Consider the following 18,201-nt stretch of genomic DNA (forward strand, 5'->3'; position numbering starts at 1 on the left):
CCTAGCATATGACATGAGAATCTTATGTGATTAATTTTCCTCCCCCTTGACCTCTACAATCAACTAGAACTTCCACTCTTCTACTTCTGAGACACCTTCCACTTTATCGCCATGCCCTTTCTACCACGAGTCCTAGCGGGTTCTGGCTCCTGTCCACCGGGCTGTCATGCCCCTCCCGTGACTGTTCCCACTCTGGCCTCTGCTGCCAGGAGACCTGGAGGCCAATGGATGCTGCTGCCCCAGGGTGCGTGTGTATGTGTGTTCACACCCAGTGTCTACTGACTAAAGACCAGCCCCTGAGCCTGATCAGGCTTGGGAAGATATTTTAAGGGTTACACCAGAGTATTTTGTAGAAAGCGAACTTGTATTTGTTTAGAAAGATAGGAAGGGAAAGTCGCTGGGGTATGGGCAAACCAGGGGAAACAAAGTGCACTGCGAAGAGATAAACAGGAATTCCAGGGTTGGGGTGGGATGGGGCAGTCTGGGCATGAGGGGAGGGGAGACGGTATGTGTCTGTGTGTGCGTGTGTCGCAGGGAAGGGACAGAAGACAGCAGAGATGGCCATCCCCAGTGGTGCAGCGGTCAAAGAACTCTTAGTGACCCAGCCATAGTTGAGTGCTATAATCAGATGATGAAGCAAATGGATGTTGGATGGCAGGGGTCAGGTTTCTCGCTGGGAGTAGCAAGGGAAGGAGCTAGAGGGAACCATGTGGCAATGGACCGGAGTTGGAGACATCAGGAGGAATGCATTCTGGGACTGGGGCGGGAAATATACAAGATGAACCTGGAACACTTGCAGCGGCAGAAAGTAAGGATGATGGATTGGATAATTAAATAATTGGATATTTATGAATGGGTTTTGATAAGACAAAACTCCCTTAATGAAGAATTCCTAATAATTTATATAGATACGATCCTTCAGGGAGTTGGTGTGTAACTGTAGGCTGTGCACAGTGGCCTTCCTGTAAAGAGGACAGAATGGGAAGGGGACAAAGAGTAGCTGTGCAGTGGAAGAACCTGACAAACACACCTCAGCCAGGCCATCGAGGCCAACATCAGGCAGTCACAAATCACGATGACAGCATGAAGCCCTGACGTGAAGGGACATAAATCCTAGGTGAGTGCAAGATGTCAATGACAGGGGAAAATGCGGGCCTGGGAATGGTCTGTGCCATCTTCTCAATTTCTTCTGGAAGTCTAAAGCTGTTATTTTTTTGAAGTGTAAAGCTGTTAAATAAAAAGTGTATTTTTTTTTTTTTTAAATGGTAAGTCGGATGAGCTCCCATTATAGTACTAAGGCATTTTTTTTAAAAGATTTTATTTATGTATTTGACAGACAGAAATCACATGTAGGCAGAGAGGCAGGCAGAGAGAGAGAGAGGGAAGCAGGCTCCCCACTGAGCAGAAAGCCCAACGCGGGACTCGATCCCAGGACCCTGGGATCATGACCTGAGCCGAAGGCAGAGGCTCAACCCACTGACCCACCAGGTGCCCCTATTTTTTTTTTTTAAAGACTTCAAGGAATGGGAATCTTAGATATGTAATTTCAAATTGTTCATGCATCTGGCATATTAAACCTTCTTGCATCCCCAAGCCTGATGGAAGGTCTAGAGTATACTCACGCTGGTGCGACAGTGGGGTGGAAAACAAAACAAAAACCTACCTCTCATCTGTCCCTCTCCTGAGACCTATGGCAGTAGTGTCCTCTACAAAAGGACTCTAGGGCAGGCATCAGGGTCAGCACCCAGGAGGAAACAAGCAGTGACCTGTGGCATAGCTGGTGTGGCATGAAGGAGAGAATCACAACAGGCAGCTTCAGAGTAAAGCTGAGACCCACTCTTCTTTCTCAAATACCTTAGCGGAAGATGTGTTGGCCAAGTCTAGTCTGGAAAATCAGTCTAAGTATTTCAAACAGAAGGAATGTAATACAGGAGACAGGTGACAAAGCTGTTGGAAGAGTTAAAAAAGCAAAGAAGAGGGATTTTGGAGGCATAAGAAAGAATGGAGCGATACCCAGAGATGAGAAGCATGGAATGGCCATGTGCCCAGCCCTGGAATCGCCCTGATTCTCTGATGAAATCCTCTAGACTGCTGGGGTCTGGCATCACCCACCTTTGCTAGCAAATGGCTAATGCTAGCAACTTCCAGCAACCACTAGCAATGGCCACTCTCCGGAGCCAGAAGCAGAAAATATCTCTTCCTGCCAGTCTTCTACCAGGACCTCAGAGGGGTAGATCCTGCCAGAGGTTGGACAATGCAGTGCACACATTCCTAATCCCTGCAGAACAGAGCCAAGACCCCAAGTACAGAGGGAGGCTGAGGCGACCAGTAAGTGGCCCCTGACCAGTGCCTGGCGGATTCTTGGTTTGTACTAACTCTCAAGGCCTTCTAGAACCTTTCCTCTCCAACATTTGTACCTTCTCTTCTCAATCCCTGCCCAGACAACCAAACATCTCCACTGTTCCCTCTGGGATCCCTTCCCTTCCCAGTGCCCCTGCCCTTGCTTCCCCGACCACCCCCCCACCCCCCACCCCAAACTGGTCCACCCAAGGAGACCCGTGCTCAACGTGCACAAGTAAAAATCTTACCTGCACTTTCAAATCCTCACGCTGCTCCTATTCTGCCAAACCTTCCTCTCACTGTTTTCAGTGTTCTCAGTGCAGAGGTGTGCTGGCTAAAAGGGAAAAAAAAAAGAAGCCCTGATTTACAGCAACTGCTCATTTCCATGGTTTAAATAAACACTCTAGCTGGAGCTGCTGACACTCAACTTTGGTAAGCATGTACGCACGGACCTGACCCCCCATACTTTCTAAGAGCAGTGTCTCTGGTGAAATTCCTAAGCCATCCGCGGAGCCTGTCCCATAGGATCTGCCACTAGCTACCAGGAATTGTGGTTGTTTCTGCGCATGTCTTCACTCTACTGCCGAAGAGCATCCTGGAGTGGGGGAAAGTCATGGGCTACACCCCATTCCCAGGCTCCCAGCTAGTGCCTAAACTCTCAGGGCTTCTGTTGCTCCTCTATTAAACACTGCAGCAGCAACTAACACACGGGGCTGTTACAAAAATTACAAGAGCCCACGCGTCAAAGCATCTGGGGTTAACAAGTCTCTGGCCTGTGATAGAGGTGGAAGCAGTTTTTTGTGGGCAGCCTGACTGCAGGATGGCGATTCCCGTGGCAAAACAGCTCAGCGTGTTGCCTCCCATTCAGGGATTCTCAATGAATTACAGGGGGAGCCGAGGGATAGGGGGGCTTTAGCACTCTAGGACAGGAGCCATATTATGATTGTTTTTAATTACCCCTTGTAACTAGTAACTGCTCAAAAATATTCTTGTTAACATATCCATATAAAGAATGACGTTGTTGATTGCAAGGGCAAGGTGGGGGTGGGCACAGAAGCCCAGACCTATTCTGGGGAGTGGAGGTGGGCCAACTGGGAAAAGACAAGAGAAAACAGAGAAGAGGGGCAGAAGGAATGACAGAACCAAGCCCACAGTTTCCCTGATGAGTCTGCAAGGCCTCTTTAGCACCTCTTTTCCCTGGTGCCTTCGCATCTCTACTGGACACAATGCATACTGCTGCCTTCTCCGAATTCTGGCTTTGGTTGAGTGGGTAATCAGGATTCCAGGCCACCAACAGCATTCTTGGTGATGACGGCAGCAGCAGCATTTTACCTACAGACACTGATGACATTTCCAAGTACTTAATCCAGTGGCGCAGGAGAATGTGGCAATAGCACATGGTGGCAGAAAAAAAATGCTCCACAAGAAATGCAGTACAGTTAGGTACAGAAATAGCATATATTTCACAATGTGGCCCTGTTTGAATTGGTAGATACCTATCAACTAAATCCTACCTACTAACCAAATAGGCTTGAAATCTGCTTGCAGCTTCAATCTGATTTTCCCAATAGGTCAAGTGTCAACAAAATCTTTTCTCACATCTCTGCTCCTCAGCTTTAATCTAAAACTCACAGGATCATAGAATCAGAGGACAGCCCAGAGTACTGCTTGCTCTAGACGTTTCAGAGCAACAGTTACAGATCAAACCCAAAATGTTAATGATAGGTAAACTAAGATTCACAGGGAAAAAAGCAAGTTATTCCAGGCTCACAAGTAGGCTCTGGAAACCCTGCCTCTGTGGGAACCTAGGCTTCTGGCTCCCACGGGACGGCTCTCTCTGTCTCCAAAGGAAGTAAAGGAAGTGTCACTCAGGAGCTTCTTTTGATACTTCAGACTGGGATCTGGGCTTCTTGAAAGTAGGCCACTCCATGTGTGGGCAGCCTGACAGCAGGATATTCCCTACCATTCGGTGATTCTCAGCCAGTTGGGGGGGGAGGGAGGACGGGGACACCAGGGATGGGGGGAAGGTTACATTTAAATAATGCAATCCCAGCATTTGCTCTGTGTAGTTTCAAGGTTGTAACATATGACTTCTTTGATTTATTGCTAATTGTTTACTATTCTTGGAGGTTTCTAATAAAGCTAACACAAAATGGCCTGGCCTTCCAGGGACACTGCTAGCTCCTCTGATTTCTCCCTGGGGCTGAGGACCAGCACTTCTAGCCAGTAGCTCCCCAACATTTTCTGGGTCTCACTTGACTTGGCATCACAGGTCTGTGCGTATCATCTTTTGTTCTCCGTCGGGACCAGCTTTCTGTGGCTCGGATGACAAGCGTCTGGTAGCTGTGGGCCCTCTGACACACGCTTGTTTGCAGATGGCATTCAATAAATGCTTATGGAATAAATATATTCAGCCACCACACACGCAATCTGTACACCATCGCAGTTCACCTAACTACTTGAGTACATATACACGCAACAAAAAGCTTGGAATGAAACATGTGCTGAGAAGTTTACTGTATTTCTCCAGGCGGAGACAAAACCTTTTCCTGGTTTGTCCTAATTCTATACCACCAGCACTACGTTTTCATAGCAATAACGAACTATTTTTAGAAGGAAGACATCCCAGTCCAATCATAGTAGAGAGAGAAAAACTACGCATCGGGTTTTGACTTTAGCAGTGTTTGGAAGATTAGTAATTTTCGCTGCTACTATTCTAACTGAAGCCAACAGAACAGCCCACGGAACTAGACAACTTTCTGAAAGAGGCATTCAAAGAACTTCAAAGACATGGATAAATTTAGCATAAATATTTTTCATCGCCACATATGACTGCCCACAGCCTGCCACCCTCTGGGCCAGATTCGGAAACCTGGAGACCGCAGGTCCCGCCCTCGGGTAGCGGACGTACCTCTTAGGTACCGAACCCGAGCCGCACCTCCGGGGAAAACAGGCAAGCTCGCGCATGCGCCAACCCCGCCCCTCCCCCGGCTCGCAGCCTCATTCTTCGAAAACTGAGGCGCTAGCCCTGGCAATTGCGCCTGCGGGGAGAGGGAGCGGGGGGGGGGGGGGCGTTGGGAGCGCGAAGGAGGGGGCGGGGAGAGGGCGGAGTCGCGCGTGCGCGATGCCGCCGCCAGCAGGAAACCCGGCGCGCGGGGGCGGGACAGCGCGGGCGGGAGGCAGGGGGCGGGGCTCTCCCGGGCCGCCGCCGCCGCCGCTGCCGCTGCCGCCGCCGCCGCCGCCGCCGCCTCCGTCCCCGCCGCCGCGCATTGTGCAGCAGGCGGCCCCCGCGCGGCAGGGCCCTGGACCCGCGCGCCTCCTGGGGATGGTGAGCAAGGCGCTCCTGCGCCTCGTGTCTGCCGTCAACCGCAGGAGGATGAAGCTGCTGCTGGGCATCGCGCTGCTCGCCTATGTAGCCTGTGAGTTCGCTCCCGGGGCCGGCGGGGAGCCCCATTCATTCCCGGGCGCCGTGGCCACGAGCCGGGGGTCGGCGGGCTGCGTGCGGCCCCTCGGCGGCCCCGCTGCCCGATCTCCCGTCCCGCACCGGGCGGGACCTGCTCGCCCTGCTCTCACTCCTCTTCGGAGGCTGCGGACCAGTCTCCCCCTTTCCGCTCCTGTGGCAAAGCAGCTGGCCAACTTGGGCGCAGACCCTCCAGCGCTTAGGCCCCGGCGCGGAGACCGGGCGGCCGGGAGGAGAGGTCCTTGCCCCGGGGCTCTGGGGCAGCCGGGCCCCGCGCGGCGAGACGCCTCCGGCCTCGGCCGGCCTCGCGCGCTCGGCCCCAGCCTGCTGCCTCAGTCCTCCCCGCCCCGACGCGTGGGACTCCTGTCCACGTCGCCCCCGCAGCCGGCGAGGGTCCAGCCGGCGATTCCCGAGCGTGCCGCGCGAGGATACCCTGGGTACAGCCGTGGCCGTGCCGCCGTGTCGGTTAAGTAGGATAAAAATACTGTTGCCGTTGGCAGAGCCCCCGCTTCAACTGTTTGCTCCGCAGGAAAATTACTCAGCATTTAACTATTGGGGAGCCAAGTGTTGCTGGCCCCCGCCGGCCCGTGAGGCTGACCAGCCTCATCACGGTACCTTGTTTTCGTGTCAGTGGGGCCAGATGTCCCGGGGCGCGGGATCCCCGGGGTGCAGCGGGTCGGCCCAGAGAGGAGGCGCAGCGCAGGGAGACCCAGGGCGGCGCTTTGCTGTGTACCGTGTGTATGGTTCCCCTGTCAGTCATGACTTCCAGCCTCTGCCTGAGACAGGGCAGGAGGGACGGACACTCCGCAGGCAGGTGGTGGTAGACCCTTGTCTTCTCAGAGGCGGAAACTCTTTCCTTGTGTGCTTGCTTGCTTTTTTAAGAAAGATCTATTCGATGGGAGTATATTTTAATTGTGGCTATTAATACTTTACCAACTACCACGGTGGGACTAGAAATAGCTGCCAGTGTGAGCTCCGTTTGGATCCTAGCCACCAGACAGATCTTGAAACAACCTGCTAACTGGTTCGGTTACCAAGATCTGATTCCAGAGGTGACAGGGGACTTGAGAAAGTGACTTCAGTTGAGCTCTAGGAGGACATGTGTTATTCAGACCTAGACTGTCCAGCATAACCCAGCTCTTCCAGGAGGTGGAGTAGAGAAGGCTCAAGCAGGGCTCTCAGATCCTAGACAGTTTCGAGCTGGGGATGGGTGTTAGATGTGAGTGAGTAGTTTGAAAAGGAGAAAGCTACCCTTAAGTGTTTGTGGTCAATCTTGAGTAAGCTGAAACCCACGGGAAAGATCCCTTGAAATTGCATAATTATTGTTATGAAATAATAATACCTAAATTTGTTTGTTTGTGTGTATGTGCAGGCATGAGTCTCATTGGCTTATTTAATTATCTCAACAATCTTGGGAAATACTTTGGTTATTCCCACTTTAAAGGTGAGGAAATTAAGACCAAGAGAAATTAGGAACATTTGTGGATGATTACACATATGACAAACGTTAGAGAACCAAGTTTTGAACCCAAAAAAGGCCAAAGAGCTTGGTGTAGAACCCAGATCTGCAGCAGGCTTAGTGTTGACTTTAGGACTTCTAAAGTTAGACAGAGGTGTTTAGAATTAATAAAAGGGGATCTAGAGAGCCATGGGACGTTTTTCACCATCCATTCCACCGGGAAGTCATTCCAAGTCCTTACCGTTGTCTGTGACTGCTTGGTGCCAGGGGAAACTGAGAAGTGCCATCTTGGCACCTAGAGGAGTGGTTCTCAAACTGGAGTGTGCATCAGAATTGCCCCGAGGGTTTTCAGAACACAGATTTTTGCCTCCCACCTCAGGTTTTTGGTTGAGTAGTCTGGGATGTGCATTTCTATAGCTTCACCTGGGGAGCTGTTGCTATGGTCTGGGGACCACTGATTTAGAAGGTAAAGTGGCCAAGAATGAGATAATCACCCCAATGAGGGTTAATATACAAACTGGTATGAAGGGGAGCATGTATGAGAGCTTATGATAGGGACTCCTGAATTAGAGTGACCAGGGGCATTTGTTTCCATGAGGAGCAGAGGCTCGAGCTGAGAATTGGAGATTGTATAGCATCAGGAGGGCGAGGAGGGAATGTGTTCCAGAAGGAACAGCATGTGCAGAGGTCCTGTGGCAGCCAAGTACAGGGAGTGCTATAGGAATGCAAAGCAGGATAGTGTTTGTAGGGCACGAAAACAAGGTATCCTAATGAGGCTGGTCAGCAGACAGAGGCCAGTGTGGGCCAGCTTGGGAGAGGCCTTGGGCCAGCTTATAAAATCTGTGATTTTAGTTTTGAGGGGCTTAAGAATAGGGTGGACCAGTGTTACTAATGAGCAGGGAAGGCATATCTGAGACAGTATGGGGAAGGCAGGGGGGAAAGTTATTGGGCTCCCGATTGGTAGTGTCCAAGGACACTGAAAATATAAGTCAACAGGGCGCCCATTGACAATCTTGCCCTCCCTATTAGGAATGGCAAGAGGAGAAATCTCTTTGAAAAAACTGTCCACACTCTCACTTAACACACACACACACACCCCCTCACAGCTAGCCAGTCCCTGTTCTGGAAGTGCATTGTCTGTTCCTCTCTCAAGTTCTCCTAGTCTTTCTCCTTCTCCTTGGATCTTTCTGAAAGGTGTGGGGTTTTTGTTTTGTTTTGTTTTGTTTTTGTTGTTGTTGTTTGTTTTGCCTACTTGGGCCAGAGTCTCCCTTCCTGCTCTCAGTGAACATTCTGGACCATGCCTAGGGGAGTGAGCTCGTGCCCCCTTGCACTGCACACATGCCTGTGTTTTCTTCTCCGTAAAATTCCCAATCTGTGAGGACAGGGATTGTCTCTTAAGTGTTTCAGCCTGTGTAGTACTCAGATCAGTGCTATTAGGTCTTTGAAAGAGCTCAGAGGTTTGACTGAAAATCATGCCAATCTTCTAGTCCGAGGCTCCCCAGGTGGACTTATCTTTCCCCATTTTTTTTTCCTTTCCCCGTTTTTTAACATACGAATATTTTGAAAAGTTAGTAGCCTCTGCAGGCTTTGTTTGACAAAACAGGGTCCCTGCCTCTCTTTGCCCCCCACCAGAGGCAAGCCCTTAACTTCCTTTTGCTGATTTTGCTGTTGTCTTTGTGCCATAGGATGATACACTTCTTGATTTGTCATTTGTAGGTATTACCTAGTGACGTTCTTCTTTGGAAGATGATTGTTTATTCTCTTAACCTGCCCTCCTCTCCTTTGTTCACCATCACCTGTGTAGACGTGGTATAATTTTTTTTTTAAAGATTTTATTTCTTTATTTGACAGGCAGAGATCACAAGTAGGGAGAGAGGCTGGCAGAGAGGAGGAAGCAGGCTCCCTGCGGAGCAGAGAGCCCAATGTGGGGCTCAATCCCAAGACTCTGGGATCATGACCTGAGCCGAAGGCCGAGGCTTTAACCCACTGAGCCGCCCGAATGTGGTGTAATTTTGAGATCAACACTTGGTATATATGTGTATGACGAAATGTTGTTCTGATTGTTAGTGAGCCATGCTGTCAGTGACTTTTTGTTTTCCCTGGAGCTAATCACTGACTTTTCTTTTCTTTTCTTTTTTTGTTCTCTATGGACTATTTCTGATTCAACACCAAAGACTTTTGTTGGTTGTTTGCTGTGTCTTACCCCCAAGATGTTCAGGAGCAGCGGACCTCTTGATGGGGTGCCTTCCTGAAGAAGGGCCCCCAGAGCCTTTGGACCTGCCCTGCCCATCATAGACGTCCTGTCTCCCTACTTACCCTTACGTATTTCACACTTCTTTCACTTGGACATGCATTGTGGAGGTGAATCTTGAGACCGTCATAAGTGCCTTTCCTCGCCTTTACCCCATAGATTGTTGATATCGAATTCTAGAAAAAGATTCCCTTCAGAACTTTTCAGGAATTGTTTCATTACTTTCTGGCTTCTAGACAAGTTGTTTCAGGTACATCCCTTTCCACGGGACTTGTGTTTTCCTTTGGGAAGATTGCAGGATCTTCTTTTGGCCCATGATAGTCATCCTTGACCACCCATTTCCAGCTTTCTGCCCCTGGCCTTTTCCTCATTCCCAGGGCCACTGCAGTCCCCATGCCCAGGAGCAGAGCTGCAGAACCCTGCTGCACTTCTGGGCCCAGTGAGTAGTCAAGAACGTGTTTCCAACCCCTCTGGTTTGATAGCTGGCATCATTCAAGGTGATGGTACTCAGTGCGCAGCCCTCCCCCCACCCACCCTTGGAGTGACTTAAACTTGAAGAATGCATCTTTGTTTTTAAGCCTCTTAGGGTTTGGGCCTACTTCCTCTTTGCTGCAGCTCAGCAGAGCCTGCCCTGACCAACCTGTCTCGTGTGGTCCTAGGTGTGCCTGGCCCACCTTGCCTGCCTCCATGCCCCACATCCTGGGTACTGCAGAATCCCCTGGCAACCCAGAAATGCTTGTGGTTTAGTTCCTGGGATTTTCTTAAATTATTCCTTGTTTGTTTCCTCTCCTCCATTCTGTGTTTTCTCTTTCTGGAATATTATTACACTGATGGAGTATTGCCTGCTCTAGTCCTTTTATTTCCTTTATTATTTAAAAGGTCTGCTCTATTTTTTGGAAACTTACGCTTTGTATTTTAAGGCAAATTTAATTTTGCTATCATTTTCCATTTATAAGAGCTCTTTTCCCTCTGGATTAAAAAAAAAGAAACTAAAAAAATGTGTCTTCATTTCATGGTTGTATTCTCTTCTTGGAAGTTTTGTTTGGGCTTTGTCACACTGAAGAGTCTCTTCCCTCCAGGTCCCTTCCCATTTTTCTTGTTTGAGGATTTCCTTAGCTTTCTGGTGGCCCTAGGTTGTCTGCTCCTGTTTGGGAGGAATATGGTAGGTCTGTCCTCCGGGCTCTGAGCTCTGGTGACAAGGCTCTGCCAGGCTTCTGCTGGATGGGGAGGCCCGGCTGCCTGCATCCGGGGAGCCAAGTGGGGACCAGGCTTCGGGTGTGAGCCGTACTTTGATCATTGTCCTAGGTGGACCTGGGGCTCCCCAGTTGGAGAACCCCTTCCCGGAGGTGGGGCTGCTCATCTGCCAGGGCAGGGAGTGGAGCTGCCCCTCGTCCTGTTGTTCAGACAGATTTGAAATCAGACCTTCTGTCTCAGTGGCCTGTCACTCCACTTCCAGATGCACCAAGTGTAAGCATTCCTGACCCCCCTGGGGTGTGGCCTGGCTTTTCCCGCTGCATGCCTCATCCTCCTTTCACCTTCTAGCCTTGTTCTGTTCCCCTTTACCTGTCTACCTAGGCTCAGACCTTTAGAAAGAATGGAAAAGAAGTCTACCTGCTGATGTAATGAGTTTAGGAGCCATTGTTTTCACCTTCAGCTATTGGAAACTAGAGTTGTGAAGTCCGGTAACATTCACTTAATTTTTGGTGTATCGTGGATCTTGTGGTTAGGACACTGCATTCCTGGCACCTTTCTATCCTGTTGCTCTTACTCCACTGCAGAGGAAAGCCACCAGATGAAATGCTGAAAACCATATAAAGGCATGGTATTTGCATTTATGGGAACAGACTTCCACCTTGTCCGAGTTGGGTTTCCCTTAGAATACTTTTGCCCCACGTGGCTAAGGGACTGTTCTGGTCAATTCCCTCAGTAAAATATCCACTGGCCTGCTGCCAGGGAGACACAGGGAGCTGGCATCATGATGCCAGTAGACTCTAGGGAGTAAAGGTAGGGGAGACACAAGCAAACAGTCCAGGAGCTGGTTCCAGACACACCCGAGCATGAAGATCAGCTTTTTCTTGTTAAATGCAGGTTCTCAGGATCCTCTGAGACCCACCAAGCAGGGGCCTGGGACTCTTCCTCCTGTCCCTCCTTGGAGGTTGGAGAGGGGCGCCTTGAAATTGCTTTGAGTCCTCAACATTTTATTTTAAAATTTCCACACATGTTCTATTCAGCAAACACCCAAGTACAACTCTGCCCAGATTTACCAGCTGTTCTTTTTGTTCCACATTTGTTCTTTCTCTCTGTTTTAATGTATACATTTTTTTGTTGTTGAAATAGTTGGAAGTTGCAGACATAATATTGCTTCACCTTCAAATACTTCAATGTAGATCTCCTAAGACTAAAAGCATCCCCTGTGTAATCTCATACCATAAAAATTAACATAAATAATATTGTCTAACATATAGTCCATGTTTGAATTTCCCCACCATCCACATCTGTTTCTTTTGCTTTGTTTTTTTTTGTTTTTTAATTCTAGGATCAGTCAAGGTTTATGCTGCATTTGGCTGTTAGGTCTCTAACTTTCTTTTTTTTTTTTTCCATAACACTTACTTTTTTTTTTTTTTTAAAGATTTTATTTATTTATTTGACAGATGGAGATCACAAGTAGGCAGAGAAGCAGGCAGAGGAGGAAGCAGGCTCCCTGCTGAGCAGAGAGCTGATGTGGGGCTCGATCCCAGGACCCTGGGATCATGACCTGAGCCGAAGGCAGAGGCTTTAACCCACTGAGCCACCCAGGCGCCCCTCATAACACTTATTTAAAAAAAAGCCCTGGCCAGTTGTCTTGTGAACCGTCTCGCATTCTGGATTTATCCGATTTTTCCTTACAGTTAAATTCAGCTGGAAATTTTTTATAATAGTGCTTGTTAATTTGCATTCCATCAGGCTCATAGCACCGTTCCTCATACGTTGGACACCTGGAAGGGCTGGCTGTTACCACATTTCATTTTAAAGGTGCCTTTTCCCTGTGCACAGTCCTGGGGGTGATTCTTGGAGACTCTGAGTATCTTGTCCAGCCACTGCATTTAGCGTCTGTTGGTGGTCCTCTCCTGGATCAATTTTACACTGGGGAATCCCAAGTGGTGCTTTTTTGATTCTGTAAGCCCTTCTGTGTTTATAAACTTGTGTTCTTCTGGAAAGAACTTGCCTCCCTCGTTCATCTTTCACTTTCTGTGGTAGTTTCCTGTGCCTGCTGTAAGAAATCACCACAAACTAGGTGGCTTTCACACGGGAGAGGTTTATCATTTCATAGGAGGCTGGAAGTCTGAAATCAAGGTCCTTAAGGCTGCTCTCCTTCCGAAGGCTCCTTCAAGGCTCTAGATGCTTTGGGCTCTGGCTGCATCCTGCCATCTGCCTCTGTGGGTGGTTACATTGCCTCCTGTCTGTCACATCTCCTCTGTATCCCCTTTGAAGACACTTGGCACTGGATTTAGGGCCCAACTGGATAATCTAGAGTGATCTTTTGGTCTCAAGATCCTTAATGATACCTGCAAGGGCTCCCTTTTCCAAGTAAGATCACATTTGAGGTTCTGGGGATTAGGATGTGGACATATTTTGGGGGGAGGTCACCAATCAATTCACCCTTCCCCACCTTTTAAAAAACTCTGTGTGAACTCCTAGATTCTTTGAGTCTTGGAGCACTTCCTTGATCTCCAGATGTTTCAGGCTCATCTTGTTCTTTCCCTGCCCCAGTCCTGGAATTAGCTATTTCTTGAAGGAGTCCTGCTTCCTTTCATTGGGGAACATTCAGGATTCAGAGCTTGGACCCTAGTTGTATGCATTGTCATCAAGGTGACATTGCTCCCTTTTCTTTCAGGGGACAGAACCAGGAAACATACACACTTTTTCCAATCCTGAGTTTATGCCCATATGCCCAATTTAAATCTTACCAGGTTTCTTCCTTACCTTCCGCAATTCCATATTGCTGTGTCCTTTTTTCCTCCACTGTGAAAATCTCATTTCTAACATCAATAAAAAGTTATTGCCTCTCTGCTACCATACAGACAGAATGGTTTCAGAATTACTACGTTGATACCGTACAAACAACAAACTTACCGTACCAACAACAAACTTAACCAAAAGCAGGATTTCTTTGAAGTTCTTTTGGTCCTCACAATGTGTCCCACTGAGGATGTGCAGTTAGAGAATTGTGTTCCAAAGCTACTTGCGATAAATTTTTTGATACCTGATGCAAATCAGTTTCATTTCTTGGTTTGTGTTCAGTTTTCTTCTTTCTGATAAAGTATTCATGTATATGGTCCAGAAGTCAAAGTATCTAAAAAATTGGCTGCCTCTTGAGGAAATCGCAAACCTTCAGCACCGTCTCTGTTTTAATCCATCTTACGGCACATGTCGGCATGAGTCTGTGTGGATGCGTGCCCCTGCTCTGGGCGTCTACACAGCAGGTAGCATTCTGTGCAGACTCTCTGCCTCCCTTTCCTGGAGAGCGAGCGCTCCGTGTGGATGCCTGTGGTTTGCCTCCACCCCCTACCCTGTACTGTTCTACAGCTGTGTAATACTCTGGCATGCGTGTGCACCTGTCCCCTGCGGAAGGCATTTCAGTGATGTCAGATGCGTTGGTGTCAAAGACTGCTGCCGCGAAGGAACCTGCGCACACGCTCCCACCAAGGCTGCCAGCAGCTGCTTCTCTCAGCCTCCCCAGCAGAGGCTGTCAGCAGATGTTTGCATTTTCACTGGTCTGAAAAATGGTATTTTGTTTTAATTTGCGTTTCTCTTATTGTGAGTGTCATGAAGCATCTCTTTTGAGATGTTTAAGGGCTATTAATATATCTGCCTCTGCGAACTTGTTTTTGGGTTTGCTCATTTCTCTGTTGAGATGTTGGTTCTTTTTTCCACTCATTTCTTTTTTAAGGAGGCTCCACACCCAACTTGGGGCTTGAACTCACAACCCCGAGATCAAGAGTCACATCTTCCTCCCACTGAGCCAGCTAGGTGCCCCTCTTTTCCACTGGCTTTTAAGGATTCTTTATATATGTGTTAACTGTTGTCTTTGAAGTGGATGGCGATTATTTTCTCATGCCTGGTGTGGTGTGGAGAAAAATATATTTGGTCTTTGTGCCCTGTTGGCATAAAGGCCCTAAAACTCTTGGGATTTCCTGAGTGATAGGAGTGTCTTTTGTTGCTTATGAGAACCCCTCTTTGGTCACAACTGAGTTGATGACAATGAAATGATTTAGGTTGGGCTCCTGGGAAGCCAGGATGGAGCTGGTCACGAGAAGGACCCTACCCACCAGCCTCCAGGAGGGGAGAATAGCGTGCTGGAAATTGAGCTCTACAGAAACTTCAACAGTGGGGTTTGTTGAACCCCCCAGTGGAACTCACGGTGGGGGGGTCTGGGAGGGAGAGGGCCAGAGAGGGCATGGTGCTCTAGTCCCCTTCCCATACCTTGCCTAGTGCATCTCTGCCACTTGGCTGTTTCTATGTTGTATCCTTTATAATGAACCAGTACGTGTAAGTAATCTGTTTGCCTGAGTTCTGGGAGCCATTTCAGCAAATTATCAAACCCAAGGGTGGGGGGGGGGTCATGAGAATCCCCAGTTTATAGCCACTTCATCAGAAGTGTAGGGACTTGTGATTAGGTTTTTTGTTTGTTGTGGTTTTTTTTTTTTTTTTTTTTAAAAGATTTATTTATTTATTTATTTGACAGAGAGAAATCACAAGTAGGCAGAGAGGGAGGCAGAGAGGGGGAAGCAGGCTCCCTGCTGAGCAGAGAGTCCAATGTGGGGCTCGATCCCAGGACCCTGAGACCACTTTGGCTCTGAGCCAAAGGCAGAGGCTTAACCCACTGAGCCACCCAGGCGCCCCTTGTGATTGGTGTTTGAAGCCTTGTGGGACTGAGCCCTTCACTTGGGTCTGTCTTAACTCTAGGTTGTTAATGTGAGAATTGAATTGAATTGTTGCACACCCACATAATGAGTGTGCAGAGAGTTGGAGAATTGGTTGTTAGTGTGGAAAAAAACCATGCATTTGGTGTCAGAGGTGTTCTGAGGGTAGAAACAGATTTTAGGATGTGGGAGTTTTATTTTCAACAGTTTTCTGTTTCCCTATGTAGTTCTTCAGACACTGGCCAGGGTGTTTGACGTGAGAAATGAGACTGGGGCCTGGGGAAGAATGAGAATGCCCTTAAGGCCTAGGGTTTGGTACTTCAGTGGATGGATAGGATTTGGACAGTAGGGTTGAAGGCAGTGGTGACAGCATGACCATGAGCATGGAGGCGACTGTGCAACGAGCAGGTCCTTCTGGTCCTTTAAGGCAGCATTTCAAGTCGGCCTCCATATACACTTCATTCTGAGCTGAGCAAACATTCGATCAACATATTTCAGAATATACAATATGCCAGCATTAGGGCAGAGCCATATCAAATCAGCCTGTCTAGCTGGGACACTGTGTATGCTGAGGGCATCCCCCCACCTCATGTAGGTGCACCAGCAGGGTTTAGGCCCGGTGTGTGGTCTTGCTGTGTAGCCAGGAGATTAAGAGCCTGGTTGTTGTGATGTCGAAGCGCTGTTGGTAGATGTTTCTTTAACAGGCAGGCCTGGCTGCCAGATTCTCCATGTTCCCTGAATCCACATTAATGCATACTCCCGCCCTCTCCCCTCCCTTTTTTTTCTTGCTTTATGTTCAGGAATGTTTGGATCTTAGGAGCTCCTGCAGGATACATGTGGGAGGAATGATTCCGGGTTGACGCTTTTTGGAGAAGGGCAGTTTCAGTTGCCCCCGTTCAGCTCCTTCTGTGGCTTAGGGGCAGTCATCTAACAGTGCTGTTTCATTTTGATGCATTTACAACATGGAGGTACTGTGTTCTCTTATACCTTGCAGGTAATAGTACTTTTTAGAAAACACCATGAGGAATTGACAAAATTTCTTTACAGAGATGACAGCTTCACCTGATGAGCCACTTGGGAGAAAAGAGGTTTCCAGGTGCAGGTGTGAGAAAATTGCATGTGGGGAGGGCCTGTCCTCATGTAGGTAGGGCAGTAACAGTGGGCAAGTAGGTGCTCCGCAAAGGATGGGCCAAGGTGGTCTTCCTCTCCCTTTTATTCAGAAGGGCAGGAAGTGAAATTCAAGTTAATCCATGAGCTTCTTTGAGTTTTTGGTTAAACTTTCCGTTTTTCTAACCAAAATAACTAAGTGCCATAAAGCAGCAGCAATAAACACTTGAATTCCCCTTCTTGTTGTCTTTTTCAGAAAGAGTCTGAACATCTTGGAAAATGAAAACAATTTTGTTAGGGAGGTGAGACCTTGGAATTTTATTCTTAGTATCTTTGAACATTTTTATCCTCTTTCTGAAAACAAGCTGTTTCTAAGTTAGAATTCAGTTGACATATGTAATGCAAGTAATCTGAGTTTAGTTTATTTATCTATTTTTAAAGAGTTTATTTATTTCGTTTAGAGGGGGAGAGACTGCCCCACAGAGGGGCAGAGGGAGAGGGGGAGAGAGAGAATCCTGAGTAGACTCCCCACTGAGTGGGGAGCCTGACACGGGTCTAAGATCATGACCTGAGGCAAAACCAAGAGTCAGATGCTTAACCAGCTGAGCCACCCAGGCACTGCTATTTATTTGTTTTTAAAGGTGTGAGCAGACAGCTGTGTTATACCAGCAACAGAAGACTGAAGGGGTAGGATGGCTGTGTTGGAATCAAGGGAAAGAATCACATTAATCTGACGCTTTCAGTGGCCAATGACAGTCCTTGTGGAAATCTGTCACTAGTGAATGGTAAGGGGCCATAAATGGTGGTTCTCCTTGAAACTTGCATATAGCCAAATCAGAATCTTAGTTCTGTTCTTTCTTTTAGTTTTTTTTTTTTTCTTTTATTTTTACAGAATTTCATTCTGATTCCTTGCTCTCCTTACTCCCAATGCATCTTATTTAAAAGACAAAATTTGGGACGCCTGGGTGGCTCAGTTGGTTGGACGACTGCCTTCGGCTCAGGTCATGATCCCGGAGTCCCAGGATCGAGTCCCGCATCAGGCTCCCAGCTCCATGGGGAGTCTGCTTTGCTCTCTGACCTTCTCCTTGCTCATGCTCTCTCTCACTGTTTCTCTCTCAAATAAATAAATAAAATCTTTAAAAAAAAAAAAAATAAATAAAAGACAAAATTTCTATCTTTGGCTCTCAAAGCAATGAAGGCTCCTCCAACCTCCAGCTTCTGCCACTGATGCAGGTGTGGAACTCTAGCATGAGGAGTGACTTACTTTGATAATGCTACTATCTTGAGGCATGGGGGATGATAATCTCCCCTATTTTATAGATGGGGAAACTGAGGCAGAGGGCAGTTACATGACCTGCTCCAGCTTTTAGTCTGGTACTCCATGCTAATGTGGAGGGACCTGGAGGAACTCCAAGGCTGCACCTACCCCATTTCTTAGCTTCAGTGTAGAATTCTAGTGACACTTCTCCTGAAAGAATGTTTCACTTTGAAGCAGCCTTGTTGGGGTGCCTACAAGGTGGAGGGGGCAGGAGGCATTTTAGAGGATCCCTGAGCATTACCTTTGTCTTGCTGGTAGGTGGTCAGCTGGCTTCTGGTTCTCTTGTTTGGCCCTGCCATAGGAGTCCCCCTCTTCTTTCTGACTCTGGCTGATAAGCATGCTTGGCCCAGGTGGCTGCTGGGT

The 18,201-nt window shown here is 48.2% G+C and overlaps 1 protein-coding gene and 1 long non-coding RNA gene across 5 annotated transcripts in view; one reads left to right on the top strand and one right to left on the bottom strand.

The window, feature by feature from the left end:
- Nucleotides 1-1,503: 1,503 nt before the first annotated feature.
- Nucleotides 1,504-5,463, bottom strand: LOC131808318 (uncharacterized). Its single transcript, XR_009344775.1, has 3 exons — nt 5,252-5,463; nt 2,589-2,674; nt 1,504-2,278 (listed from the first exon to the last, which is right to left on the bottom strand). It is a non-coding gene; the product is annotated as an uncharacterized LOC131808318 (long non-coding RNA).
- Nucleotides 5,464-5,550: 87 nt separating this feature from the next.
- UXS1 (UDP-glucuronate decarboxylase 1) overlaps nt 5,551-18,201 on the top strand; it is an 89,480-nt gene continuing 76,829 nt past the window's right edge. For 2 of the 4 annotated variants that reach the window (XM_059134312.1, XM_059134313.1), the window contains exon 1: nt 5,551-5,759. In XM_059134312.1, coding sequence (XP_058990295.1) covers nt 5,666-5,759 — 94 coding nt within the window. In that variant the 5' untranslated portion in view covers nt 5,551-5,665. The remainder of the gene's footprint in view (nt 5,760-18,201) is intronic. The other 2 variants (XM_059134315.1, XM_059134316.1) reach the window with 1 other exon arrangement.

This window comes from Mustela lutreola, chromosome 9, assembly GCF_030435805.1.
Source record: "Mustela lutreola isolate mMusLut2 chromosome 9, mMusLut2.pri, whole genome shotgun sequence".
Taxonomy (NCBI): domain Eukaryota; kingdom Metazoa; phylum Chordata; class Mammalia; order Carnivora; family Mustelidae; genus Mustela; species Mustela lutreola.